The sequence below is a fragment of the Phyllopteryx taeniolatus genome, chromosome 18 (assembly GCF_024500385.1).
Source record: "Phyllopteryx taeniolatus isolate TA_2022b chromosome 18, UOR_Ptae_1.2, whole genome shotgun sequence".
NCBI classification, from domain to species: domain Eukaryota; kingdom Metazoa; phylum Chordata; class Actinopteri; order Syngnathiformes; family Syngnathidae; genus Phyllopteryx; species Phyllopteryx taeniolatus.
The window spans coordinates 7,283,068-7,298,146 of NC_084519.1; the positions used below are offsets into that span (position 1 = coordinate 7,283,068).

The following is a 15,079-nucleotide window of genomic DNA, read 5'->3' on the forward strand; positions in this document are numbered from 1 at the left end:
CATTCCAACACACTCATACTGGTGAACAGATTTCTTTCGCGAGCAACTCCATCACTTTTGATGATAATTATGGACCGTAGATGATGAAATCCTTAAATTCCTTGTACATTGTACATTGAGAAACACTGTTCTTAAACTTTTGGGCTATTTGCTCATGCAGTTGTTGACAAAGTGCTGAACTTTGCCCTATCCTTGCTTGTGAACAGCTGATCCTTTTGGGGATGCTCATTTTACACACCATCATGACACTCACCTGTTTCCAATTAGCCTGTTTACCTGTGGAATGTTCCAAACAGGTAGGTTGAAAAGGATTTTTAAGTCTTTGTATTCTGTTTTTACTTGTTTTGCACAATATCCCAACCTTATAAGAATTGGGGTTTGTAAATATTAATATATGAACTCCTCTTTCTGTCCTAAAAGGAGTAATAATGTTAATGGGCTTCCAGACAGTCAAATATTCAGTAGCCCCTTGGCTTACATGTACAAGACACAACTAACTAACTTTTCTAAATCCAATTCAAACAGAGGAGAATTCAAGCTGACCACCTGAATCATTTCCTATCGAGAAAAAACATCATCTAACATTATAAGTGTTTGGTATTGAGTGATTGAAGTTAAAACATGTGCCGTATATCCTGGTTTAAACCGGATAATTACTTACACCATCTCGCTGGAAGGTAGCTTATTATATTGCACCTAAGCTTATAATTACCCCATTAAAATGTACTTTGTGGTTGTTGAGTGTGGATGGTTGTTTGTCCCTATGTTCCCTGTGATTGGCTGGCGACCAGTCCAGGGTGTGCCATATTTGGCCGGCATATCCTGCAGCCCAAAGCGGCTGCAAGAGATAAGGGGTGTAGAAAATGGATGGATGGATTTTTGTAAGTTAGTCTTTTAGAGCAATTCTAGAGGGAGGGACAAGGGGGGGGCATTGTATGGGGTGCTCAAGAGCTTTTTGGTAATTTCGATAATATTGAACAAACACATTTTCAAAAGCCACAGGGTGTCATTTTCTCCCCCCCCCCCCCCCCCCCCCCCCCCCCCCCCCCCCCCCCTCCTCCCATAACTATATTGTAAATGGTTTCTTTTCAACTTTTGGCTTCACCACTGTGACACTGCACCATTCTCAGGAAAGAAGATGTTTCTCCCATGCTCTTCCTGTTCAACAGGCAAAGGCATATTTGTTCATAATGTGTTTCAGTGACAATATTAGCAGCGGAAAGACAGCATTTGTGACCGTGGATAAAATATTTGCTTGGCTGCTGGTCCGCACTGCTGATGCTGCTTGAGGAGGAGGAGGAAGAGGAGGATGAGGAGGGCGTAAGAAAGGAGGGGGGACGGGTCCTTGCAGGGGGTGGGGGGTGGGGGTTACCGGCAGGTCTTCCCTATATGGCTTTGGATGAGCTCCATGCTAATAACGGCCTGAGGAGCGGCGCGTCGCGTTTCTCGCCGGCAGTCAGCGGTGGCGTCCGCCGTGTGAGCGAGCAGGCTCCTGCGCAGCCATGGCCGAGGGCGGAGAAGGGGAGGACGAGATCCAGTTCTTGAGAACTGTAAGTATTTGGAATTCGTTGCGATTGGACGTAAATCCCGCATTTCCCCCTCGGCTACAGATGGCCAATTCATCAATTGGGCGCGTTTTCTTTCCGAACAGTTGGATGTTAGTTTTTGGTTGTGGTTTTGGCTTCAGCATGCATAATGGTCGTTCTTGGAAGTTTGAAGCGTACATTTGCACGCCGCTGTGCCCACGCACTTGGGACTCTACGGGGGGAATGCCAATGAGGTTCCAGTGTGCAGGTGCAACGAGGGCGACTTCACCCCACCTTTGGATGCTTTCAATACTATATCCTCTCACGCGTCTCCTTTTTTATGTTATTTTTAATTTAATTTTTTTACATAAGCCTTTAGCTATTTTCGACTCCCACAGTCTATTCCTTATCTGCTCCATGAACATAGTTGAAACAAGTTGCGCACACATTGCGCACGCAAGTCGAGAGACTATTTTGGATGTTTGACCCAGCTTGCTTACGGGGGTCCCAACTGTGGATTGGCATGTGCAGCCAGGAGAAGCATCTTTGTAAATGATATGCATGTCGGGATTCTCCCCCTCATGCCACACGTAGCCTCGAGGCTGTCGTTTTGTTGCATGACAGAGAAGGAACTCCTACTGCATTCGTACACCGAATGGAAGCTGAGAGTCAGATCTGTCCCTTGAGACACATGTGAGAGATTATAATGTGATGAACATAAAGCCGCTTGTGAAATTAACCTTTGAATTATTATTATTATTATTATTATTTTTTTTTGCTCTGGAAGAAAGAATATGTGGCTGCAAAGTCATTGCTGAGTAGTAGTGAGAAATAATCCTAGCAAGTTGCAACCTGAGTCCTGTTCTTACAATAATAATAATGGAAAAATATTGATACCAGATTCCAAAAACATGCATGTTTGGTTAAAATCTAACTCAGGGGTGTCAAACTTGTTTTCATTGTTATAATTTTTATAAGAGTAAAAACATCCATCTATCCATCCATTGTCTTCCGCTTATCCGAGGTCGGGGCGCGGGGGCAGCAGCCTCAGCAGGGAAGCCCAGACTTCCCTCTCCCCAGCCACTTCATCCAGCTCTTCCGAGGGGATCCTGAGGCGTGCCCAGGCAAGCCGAGAGACGTAGTCTCTCCAGCGTGTCCTGGGTCGTCCACGGGGTCTCCCTCACGGTGGGACGATGCACGAGGGACACGGTCGAATGCCTTCTCCAAGTCCATAAAACACATATAGAAACATAAAAATAATTTAAAAAAAATCCACTAGCCAGAAGCTGAGCTGCATTGTGTTTGTTTACAGATTGGATGTGTGGCTATAGCATGAGGCAGTTACATTTTTGTCCCTTACCTAATATATTCCGTGAATGGAAAATGAATGGATGGATAAAATAGATACAGTGGAACCTCTGCGGTCAAACAAAACCTGTTATGAGACAGTAAACAGCTTATGAGATTTGTTTGGATTTTAAAACAGTTTTTGCTATTGGAAATAATAGAAATAAAAATAACCTGCTCCTGAGTCAAACTGTTGCCAAGAAACATTCTTAATGGTTATACAAGTGTATAAATATGTTATGGAGAAAACCTAAAAAGCAAACAAAAAAACCTCAGTCTTAACTTGGTGCAATGCAAAGCTACAGTAAGTTGGGCCAATTCGGTAGCATTTTTGTTAGTTTTATTCGTATTAAAATGGGTTATCCACTGCTAATCGTAAAGCAATATAACACAATACAGGAGATCCCCTGTTTACGAGTGACAGTACGTTCCTACAGCAGCACCTAACACAAATTTGTACGTAAGTTGGAATGTAGTGTGTCACTGACCTACACTAAAAGAGGTAGAAGTTATTATTCACTAAATGTTTGTATGAAAAACACTTCTCGGCCATAAATAGAAAACAATCAAATGAAAAAACAGTAAGTACAGCGGTAACTGAGTTTGCCTTCCTGTGCGACGTGATGACGTATTCTTATGCCACTGCTAACTATTTCATTGCGTGCCAATCGTAACCTCAATGTAGTACGTCGCCGTAAACCCACTGTAGACTTTTGATAATAAGTGACAACGTGCGTTGAACGTACATTCTGGTGTTTATTCTTCTCCCCACGTTCTTCTGTTAATGCCCTTGATGGGGCTTCATTTTCTTTTGGAATAAGTGTCACATAAAATAATGACCATAGTTAATTCTTTGACACCTGCTAAACTGAGGTCTCCTGCGGTATGCCGACGTCTCATGACGGACTACGAAGTTTTATTTGATTAAGAGGTTTAGCTGTAAACCCCCAAAAGTCTGAAGGTCAGTTGAAACTTTCAACTAAGCACTGACATGAACACACAGTTTGACTTCAACTACCAAAGATTTAACACAATTTACTGGATTATTAAGCTTTTACAATCACTGTTTATCTGTTTATCTATTGCACTGATTCTCAACCACTGTATGCGCTGTGCGAGATCAACTATTTAATTTAATTGGTCTTAAAAGTAGTTTTTTTTCTCACTGCAAATATTGTATCTTTGTTCATCTATCTATGCTAGTGACACATAGTGACAGGCAGCACAATAAAATGCTTTTCCACGAGATGGCACACAATCTGTGTAGCCACCCGTTGCCATTCATACAACTATGGAGTGAATGAATGATGTGTACAATTGTAAAGCATCTTTGAGTGCCCTGAAAAGCGCTATATAGGTGGTATGAATTATTATTTTTATTATTGCATACAGTGACTCTGACACTATATACCTACCTCATGCTGTTATAATTAATGGCATCTCATGCGTATGAATCTATAAGTGTGTGACTGTGTTGTCACTCTATTAAACCCGTAAGTAAAATTAACGTGTGCGTGTTAATCCGGAGGCTTGGCTTGCTAACTGTTGGTGGCAGGAGAGGGACTCTTAACAGCTCCTGACTCTCACCATGCCAATGATTTACTGAGCCATGTCACCGGGCTTCTACTGTCACAGTGGCATCCGAGTCATCTGATGACAACAGCAATTTAAGAGGGACAGGGAAGGGGCGGGGGTTGCATAAGTATCGGAACATCCGGCCATCCTGGCAAAAGGAAGTGAAAAGGAAATAACATATGGAGTTGGTTTGTCGTTTTGCAGCTAATAGTCTCCGCTCAGATGGGCAAAAGAAGTGTTTGCTGGGCTTGAGGTCAAAGCTCTCATGTTCCTCCACACCAAACTCATCCAAGCATGGCTTTCAGGACCTTGCTTTGTGGACTGTGCAACAACAAATCGCCTTTCCCAAAGTGTTCCCACACAGTTGAAAGCATGGAATTGATTAAGCAAAGACAGGATTCCATCTCCATCTCCATTTCAACCGTGACCCTAATAAGGATAAGCGGTATAGATCATAGATGGATGGATATTTGATCAGGAAGTGTGTTTGACCTTTTTGTCCATGTAGTGTAGTTATCATCAGCTGTATGATTTTTTATTTTTTTTGGTTTAGGTAGTGTATTTCAGTTGTTATCTGTTCTGTAGAGGTGCAATGTGATAATAAACTCAACTGTCACTACCTCAGTAATCCAAGCCATGCCTGTGGAGGAAACTACCATCAGAGTGGTGACAGAAGCGTGAACAGTCTCACCCCGCTGTTGATGTTTAATGTCAGTGCAGTTGGCAGCGATGAGAGCTTCAAAAAGAAACTGAGTTATAAGACAAGCAAAAACTTTTAAGGGTTCATAAGGTAACTTCTGTTAGTTTATATTCTGAGTTGATGCGGTCTTGGAAGCCTTCTGCATTCCAAGTTGAAGACTCGAGGGGTTCAAATTTAGCCGTTTTAAAGATGATGATGCCCTTGGCACTCCAACAAGCTTTGGGGCAACACATGACCAGTGACACATTCGGACTCTTTTTATAGTGAGTATAGTGAGTAAGTTATACAAAAACAATGATAAAATAATGAGGGAAAATTGTGACTCATTTGTTTTGGTGTGCTCAATATGCAGGTGTTTGTTAATAAAATACAATAGTGTGGAAAATGTTTTTTTATTTCATATATTACAGTGGAATGTCTGGTTACGAATTTAATTTGTTCCGTGACGTCGTTCTCAAACCGAAACGTTCGCAAACCGAAGTAATGTTTCCCGTTGAAATAAATGGAAAAGACATTAATCCGTTCTGGCTGCAGACTGACGTTACATTAGGTTTACCTTATTTTGATCGTTGTGTGGTTAAAAATAAATACTGTGATATATAGAAATGGCCACCACCTCCCAGAATTCAGCGCAGCTTTTGCGTTGCATTGTGGGATGTGTGTGACAAAGATACCTGAAGCACAGAGCCAATGATGTTTATGCAGGGCCAGAAGGAGCACAAAGTTCTGAGCCTTCCGCGGCCTGAAAATAGTGTAATCAGAGAAATTGTTTCTTTAAAAACATTGTTCATAAACCAAATTGTTCGTAATCTGGGTTGTTCGTAATCATAAACTGGGGTTCCACTGTATATACACTCACTACAGAAAGAGTGCAATATTTCAATATTGTATTTTTTAAATATATTTGACACTTTATAGCTTACAGCTAACAAAAAACATTCACCATCTGTAGAAATGCTACATAAGGAACTAAGAATACCGTTAGGTTCTAGTGGCCACATCCTCATACAGCAAATCAATTTCAGACATTTTCAAAATCTTCTTTTTACATGTAGTGAAGCTAACTTGATAGATTGAACTTGACCAAGGTTTATGCCATAGCTTCCCTAAATTATCAGGTTTGGTAATGACCAAAATCACATTTTATGTTTCTTCAAAGGATCATACACCCATATCTAAAAGCTGTTTAACCCAAATTATAGTTTTACTGTAATGCTGACTTTTTTCTTTTATTGTCTTCCCTGTACTACAGTTTGTGATGCTGCTTTACCCAGACACCCCCCCCCCCCCCCATCACCACACACAGACACAAAATATTATTATTATTATTATTGTATCGTCATTTACTGTATTACTATATATATATATAAAACAGAAACATCGAATTATAGCTTGGTTTGAAATGTGTCATTCCTCTTCAAAATAGTAAAACGTCAAGGTGTCACTGAAATGGAAAGAGTCCGCATAAAAGCACTTGATGATGCTTCTTGTTTTTATGACATGTGATCCAATACATTTGTGAAGCAATGTATACACATCAGAACTGCGCGCACATACACCCGGCAAGTGCCATCGCATTTAATTAGTTATGAGACACCAAATTTACAGTATGTGCTTGAAGATGTTTGATTACATTCTATTACGGTATGTTTGTAGAACGAGGGTTAATGAGAACGGTAAGGTCCCACTGTGATGTGAATTGAATAGGTGGGATTTCCTTTCCTGTGAATCCAACTGCTTTGATAGCCACAGAATGTTCTCGTCAGTCATCGGTACTGAAGCACCGACATCCCATTGCCGTGCGTATCAATCACACATGCTAGTGGGTGGTGTGAATTCCTTTGTGTGTGTGTGTTTGTGTGTCCTTCCAATAGCTAAATCATAAGCCTCTTTTACACAGCCCATGCAACGGTGATTCCGCCATCAGGCTGATTATTAGTTAACAAGTCCCTCCAGTATCTGTAATAAATGTATGACAGCAGTGGCAACTCACACATGTGTCCTATTTCGACGCCAATTCTGCAGTGTTACTCTCATTACTACTTGCTTTTTGGTGTAACATCCTCCCTACACAGTTTTGTCTCTATGGATTTAGCTATGGATTTATTGACCAAACTGCTTTTGACCTTTGCTGCACGTTGGGCTCTGTGCTTTTGCTTCGAAATGCATGCCCTGTCATTTCAGTGTCAGAGTTGCATTATGAAACAGATGCATTGCTCTAAAGGTCCTGAAATCCCCACAGCTCTGATGAAGCTGCAGTACACTACATGCATAGCAGGTCTTGTACATCAGAACTGATGCTTTTTGAGCTTTGCTGAACTGAAGTGAAGAGTTCTACAAAAGTAATTTGGTGCTACTATTACAAAGTTACAAGGTGTCACTGCAAGCTGCTTGTTTTCATTTGGAAATGATTATGTAAATGTTGCTTTCCACAGTTTGTTTTGAGGACATGCAGTCTTGGAAACAATTGAATGAATTTTGGTTGCCAGCAAGCTGTCAGATTTCCTTACAACCCCACTTTTGTATTTGTTGTGTGCACCTGTCTGGAACAGCTGCTGTAGTGTAGAGATGATGTTTTGGTGCTTGATAGAGCAAGAAATTGTGATGGTGTTGCTGATTGGGTCAAATGTATTTCAAGAACACTATGTACTAATTTTCCCCCTGGAAATGAGGCCTTCAAAATCAATTTGATGGTACTGTACATTGGCTGGTACAAAGGATTAGTGGACCAGGCTGGACATCTGCAATGCTGTCTTGGCAATAAGCAGTGGTGCAAACTTCGCTCTTTGCAATACAGTGGTACCGTGACTTACAATTTTCATTTGTTCCGTGACAAAGCTCGTAACTCTAGTTACTTCTACGGTGCAAATTTAATCAATTAATCGACATCTAATAAATTCCATCCATCCATTTTCTGAGCCGCTTCTCCTCACTAGGGTCGCGGGCGTGCTGGAGCCTATCCCAGCTGTGATCGGGCAGGAGGCGGGGTACACCCTGAACTGGTTGCCAGCCAATCACAGAGCACATACAAACAAACAACCATTCGCACTCACAGTCACACCTACGGGCAATTTAGAGTTGTCAATTAATGCATGTTTTTGGGATGTGGGAGGAAACCCACGCAGGCACGGGGAGAACATGCAAACTCCACACAGGCGGGGCTGGGGATTGAACCCAGGCCCTCAGAACTGTGAGGCTGACGCTCTAACCAGTCTGCCACCGTGCTTTTGACTCCTTTTTGATTACTCAATGTAATGACAACTATTTTGATCATTGATTCATTGTTCATCTAACATGTTACGGACCAAATCAGGAACTGAATGATAATCCATTTAGAGAAAAAAATAATAGTCAGTTTAATCTATTACAAAAATAATGGTTATGGTTATTTGCAGCCGTAGTATGAAAAACCTGTAATTGACATGTACAGTAGTTGAACCTGTAGAAGCCTTGGACATGTATATCAAACTTGTAGCCATCCATCCATCCATCCATTTTCTACCGCTTATCCGGGTCGGGTCGCGGGGGCAGTAGCTTCAGAAGGGACGCCCAGACCTCCCTCTCCCCAGCCACCTCATCCAGCTCCTCCGGGGGGATCCCGAGGCGTTCCCAGGCCAGCCGAAGGATGTAGTCTCTCCAGCGTGTCTTGGGTCGTCCCCGGGGTCTCCTCCCGGTGGGACATGCCCGGAACACCTCACCAGGGAGGGGTCCGGGAGGCATCCGAATCAGATGCCCCAGCCACCTCATCTGGCTCCTCTCAATGCGGAGGAGCAGCGGCTCTACTCTGAGATCCTCCCGGATGACCGAGCTTCTCACCCTATCTCTAAGGGAGAGCCTGGACACCCTGCGGAGGAAACTCATTTCGGCCGCTTGTATCCGGGTTCTTGTTCTTTCGGTCACGACCCACAGCTCATGACCATAGGTGAGGGTAGGAACGAAGATCGACCGGTAAATTGAGAGCTTCCGACCTGGAGAGGGCATGCCACCCTTTTCCGACTGAGGACCATGGTCTCAGATTTGGAGGTGCTGATTCTCATCCCAGCCGCTTCACACTCGGCTGCGAACTGCTCCAGTGAGAGTTGGAGCTCACGGCTTGATGAAGCCAACAGAACCACATCATCAGCAAAAACCAGAGATGTAATACTGAGGCCACCAAACCGGACCCCCTCTACGCCTCGGCTGCGCCTAGAAATTCTGTCCATAAAAGTTATGAACAGAATCGGCGACAAAGGGCAGCCTTGGCGGAGTCCAACCCTCACCGGGAACGAGTCCGACTTACTGCCGGATATGCGGACCAAACTCTGACTCCGGTCGTACAGGGCCCGAACAGCCCGTATCAGGGGGTTCGGTACCCCACACTCCCGAAGCACTCTCCACAGGACTCCCCGAGGGACACGGTCGAACGCCTTCTCCAAGTCCACAAAACACATGAAGACTGGTTGGGCGAACTCCCATGCACCCTCGAGGACCCTGCCGAGGGTGTAGAGCTGGTCCACTGTTCCACGGCCAGGACGAAAACCACACTGCTCCTCCTGAATCTGAGATTCGACTTCCCGACGGACCCTCCTCTCCAGCACCCCTGAATAGACCTTACCAGGGAGGCTGAGCAGTGTGATCCCCCTGTAGTTGAAACACACACACCACCACCCCAGTCTGCCAATCCAGAGGCACTGTCCCCGATGTCCACGCGATGTTGCAGAGGCGTGTCAACCAGGACAGCCCCACAACATCCAGAGTCTTTAGGAACTCCGGGCGAATCTCATCCACCCCTGGGGCCCTGCCACCGAGGAGCTTTTTAACTACCTCGGTGACCTCAAACCCAGAGATAGGAGAGGCCGCCTCAGAGAACCCACACTCTGCTTCCTCATGGGAAGGCGTGTCGGTGGAATTGAGGAGGTCTTCGAAGTATTCTCCCCACTGACTCACAACGCCCCGGGTCGAGGTCAGCAGTGCCCCATCCCCACTATACACAGTGTTGGTGGTGCACTGCTTTCCTCTCCTGAGACGTCGGATGGTGGACCAGAATTTCCTCGAAGCCGTCCGGACGTCTTTCTCCATGGCCTCACCGAACTCCGCCCATGCCCGGGTTTTTGCTTCAGCGACCACCAGAGCTGCATTCCGCTTGGCCAGCCGGTACCCATGAGCTGCCTCAGGAGTCCCACAGGCCAAAAAGGCCCGATAGGACTCCTTCTTCAGCTTGACGGCATCCCTCACCGTTGGTGTCCACCAACGGGTTCGGGGATTGCCGCCACGACAGGCACCGACCACCTTACGGCCACAGCTCCGGTCGGCCGCCTCAGCAATGGAGGCGCGGAACATGGTCCACTCGGACTCGATGTCCCCCGCCTCCCCTGGAACATGAGGTCTGTCGAAGGTGGGAGTTGAAACTCCTTCTGACAGGGGATTCTGCCAGACGTTCCCAGCAGACCCTCACGATACGTTTGGGCCTGCCACGTCGGACCGGCATCTTCCCCCACCATCGGAGCCAACTCACCACCAGGTGGTGATCAGTTGACAGCTCCGCCCCTCTCTTCACCCGAGTGTCCAAGACATGCGGCCGCAAGTCCGATGACACGACCACAAAGTCGATCATCGAACTGCAACCTAGGGTGTCCTGGTGCCAAGTGCACGTGTGGACATCCTTATGCTTGAACATGGTGTTCGTTATGGACAATCCGTGACGAGCACAGAAGTCCAATAACAGAAGACCGCTCGGGTTCTGATCGGGGGGGCCGTTCCTCCCAATCACGCCCTTCCAGGTCTCACTGTCATTGCCCACGTGAGCATTGAAGTCCCCCAACAGAACAATGGAGTCCCCAGCGGGAGCGCTCTCCACCACCCCCTCCAAGGACTCCAAAAAGGGTGGGTACTCTGAACTGCTGTTTGGTGCATAGGCACAAACAACAGTCAGGACCCGTCCCCCCACCCGAAGGCGGAGGGAGGCTACCCTCTCGTCCACCGGGGTGAACCCCAACGTACAGGCGCCGAGCCGGGGGGCAATAAGTATACCCACACCTGCTCGGCGCCTCTCACCATGGGCAACTCCAGAGTGGAAGAGAGTCCAACCCCTCTCGAGAGGACTGGTACCAGAGCCCAAGGTGTGTGTGGAGGCGAGTCCAACTATATCGAGTCGGAACTTCTCGACCTCACACACCAGTTCGGGCTCCTTCCCTGCCAGAGAGGTGACATTCCACTTCCCTAGAGCCAGCTTCTGTAGCCGGGGATCGGATCGCCAAGGTCCCCGCCTTCGGCCACCGCCCAGCTCACACTGCCCCCGACCCCTATGGCCCCTCCCACAGGTGGTGAGCCCATGGGAAGGGAGACCCACGTTACCCTTTCGGGCTGTGCCCGGCCGGGCCCCATGGGTGCAAACTTGTAGCCCTTCACATTAATCAGTACCCAAGAAGTAGCTCTTTTTCTTGTTTTTTTGGTTTTGTTTAATCATAAAATGATACCAAATAAACAACAATAATTGGTTGATAAACAGTAATTGGGTGAAAACTTATTTTCCAATAACCTTTCATTTTTGCTAAATGTTTTTTTTCCCATTTGATTAATGGATAGAATAATTGATTCTAAAAATACTCTGTAGTGTATAGCAATTGAGTTTTCTTCATTGAAATGAATTGACATGCCATTAATCTGTTCCAGCCCCCCCAAAAACACCACCTTCTATGTGTTCATAAAAAAATGAGCACTATATTGTATATAAACATAAAACAAAGAGAATATGAAAAATATAAAAGTATAAAATAACAGGTTTTATGAAGTGTAATTATTGTACGTAGTGTAGTAGTCATGAGTTGCATGTGTGCCTTTAAGGGGCGTGAGTCAGGATGGCCGGTTAAACTGCGTGTGAGCGCCTGGGTGTGAGTTGTGGCCTACAGCAGCTCCTTGCGAGTGTTCTCATTTTGTCCCGTTCAATAAACGGCATGAAGCGCATTGGCGACTGTGGCTCTCCTTGTCCACATGCGGGGCATTACAATACCTTAATTGGGCCATTTTCTTCCCCCACTTCACTCGAGCTTGCTTGTAACTTACATTTTGACTCACAACACAAAGTTTAAAAACATAAAATAAAACGACCTACTGACAGCTCTTAACGTCAAAAAGTCATATGTTGGGGCATTAGTAAGTCACGGTACTGTACTTTTCCAAATGTATTTCCTAATAATACTTTATAGGGCTCCCCTATAATTGTGAAGATTGATTTACTTCTAAACCACTGTGATGAATACCAAACAGCAGTTTTCTTTAAATGTCTATTAAAGTAACCCAGTTTGACGTCTTTTACTGATCCGTCTGATTTATCCACTTGTCTTTACAGAGTATGTGCCAGTTTCCCCGAACACACCAGACACATTTACAAACAACAGAAAGGTTTCACCCAAGCTCCATTGTGGCTTCACGTGCTCAGTGCGTCCGTGAAATGGCTGCCATAAATCCATATGCATGCAAACGAATTTCCCATTTGTTACAGGAACATCATACAAATCTCTGCAATGGCTAGAATACTGGAAGGCAAACTAGCTTGACTGCTGACACTTATTTCATTTTTTAAAATCTGGAGCTGAGATGCATGTGGTGCATTATTGATTTTGACCTGCGAGGCAGTGATAACAATCATGCTGTTTCCTGAGAGTGAATTTATGAAATCAGATTTGCAGACGGATATGGGGAAACTGTGTATCTGTGGTATTAATTTTTGACCAAATATCTTTGAAACACTAACTTTATTTTGTCACTGGCAAATTGGTGGACTTCCATGTTTCCATACTCTCCTTCTCCCATTTCATGCTGTGTATTAATATATCATAAGTAAGTGGAAGATTTGCAGATGTCCATCTTATTAGCATACCTTCATTAAAAACAAATTAACCTGCACTTTGCACTCTGCCTGACAGTTATGAGAAACACCCTCGACTGTTCATTTAGAAGCACTCGACACTGAGGCATGGATTTAAATGTGTTAGAATTGATCGGTTCCCTATGGTTATTAGCCACTGTTGACCGAAGTTTTCTTGTTGATGAAGTCAAAATAGCCGCGCCGAGGGATCGAACAGCATCACCTTTTCTCAAGTTCACATCGGCAGCAGCGGCGGGTCTCGTGGGAGTTTATGTGGCACTTGCGCAGGGCATCGGAGGTTCTCGGGTTTCGGGCCGGTCGGTGGATCCATCGTTGCCGCACACGCTCACACACAAACACGCAACTGTCACTGTCTGTTAAGGCACATAGTGAATGGCTGTGTGGTGAAGAAGAATGTAACTAAGACTGTAAAAATAAAGACTGCAAGAGTAAAAATATGCGACATCTCCTGTTGTGGCATTTAAACATTAAATCAAGCTGTTGGTTTGAATCGAGTGTTGCTGCAGGGGTCGAGTCGGTGGATGACGAGGGGTCAAGTTCCTGATCTGCACTTGGCAGCTTGATAGAGTAGCCACCTGACCCTTACTTACCTCCAGGGCCCTAAACATAGTCCTGATGCTGTTCTTTAGTGGTCTAGCAGATGCTGCAAGGATCGCTTTGCCTCAGATTCATCACATTCTCCGGACAATATCAAGTTAGGCCTCAAGAGAGGAACAATAAGCTTCATGAGAAATGATGGACGATACATTTGTTTTTAACAACATTATACCAAATACAAAAACAGCTTCTAGTATTGCAGCTACTGATACTTTAAAAACATGAGAAAGATGTAACTTAGAGAATCAATCATCCAGCACTGAAATTGACTGGCGGCCAGTGCAGGCGAAAGCTCACCCACCAACATAATCAGGACAAGTCAAAATGGATGGATGGATCCAACATACTGTTTACGCATCTGTCATGATATCTTGATCTTTAAATGCTATACAGTCAATTCAGAAAGTTTTCTTTTGCTTCACATCTGGTCAATGTTAAACCATCTGAGTAGTGTTTCACATCAACAAATATGTTTGGCTTATTTTATTTATTCCTCTCCCAAATCTTTTGTATTCCCTACTCTTCTTCTTCTTACAATTATTATTATTATTATTATTATTAATAATAATAATAATAATATTTAGTTTAAATGTGTACCCATTTTTGGATGCCAGTTGACCTCACTCCTTGTTACTGTAACTAATGGTACGTCTGCTCATTAAATAAAATGATTACATTTGGTCCTATAAGTACTCTGTACTTATACATTTGATACATGAATCTACAATACATAAGCATGTACAATTAATCCCCAAATTATCCAAACCGGGCCAAAATTTTAAAGTGCCTTAATTTTGGGTGAATATCTTTTAGTTGGAAATAACTAGTGGCAAAACATTGTAATATATTAAGCGATATTAAAAAAAACAAAAAAACAACAACATTTGTTTACATTTTGACAAAATCATACGAACCAAAATTCTTTATGCCTTTTCTCATTGCTGTACATGGATATCCAGTTCTAAATATAAAGTCGATTAGCATGCTTTACATCATGCCAGAAGTTAGTAGGATTCTTCAATGGTTAAAAAAAAAAGATTGCATTTCTTCAAAATTTTCTGCAGCATTTTGTCATATTTAAAACGCAACTTCCGACAATTCTTTTTTGTTTGTTTGGGCCACTTTCTTGATAAATTAGGTTAAGTAAAAAAATCAAGTCAGTACCTTTTGATGCACCTCCACCAAGGATCAAATTTGTGGCAAACCACCAATGCCAACATCCTCAACAACTATGAAAAAAAAAATCTCTTCTAAATACTGTCACTACATGCTTTATTTGCTACATGGAAGGGAACAATTTGCAATGCAAAAAACAAAAAGTGGATCACGCATCTTGTTGACACATTTCAAATATTGCCAGCATGAGTTCCCACCTTCTAACGGGAGCCTTGCAGCCAGTATTTAAATCAACTGAATTATTATTTTGTGTGTGAAGAAGTGGGAGCCAGAACCATGGCAACTGTCTGT

General features: G+C 44.0%; 1 protein-coding gene across 2 annotated transcripts in view; it reads left to right on the forward strand.

The window, feature by feature from the left end:
- The first annotated feature begins 227 nt into the window (after positions 1–227).
- The window catches only part of ryr3 (ryanodine receptor 3), a 103,769-nt gene continuing 88,917 nt past the window's right edge, over positions 228–15,079 (forward strand). For both annotated transcript variants that reach the window (XM_061753089.1, XM_061753090.1), the window contains exon 1: positions 228–296. In XM_061753089.1, coding sequence (XP_061609073.1) covers positions 243–296 — 54 coding nt within the window. In that variant the 5' untranslated portion in view covers positions 228–242. The remainder of the gene's footprint in view (positions 297–15,079) is intronic.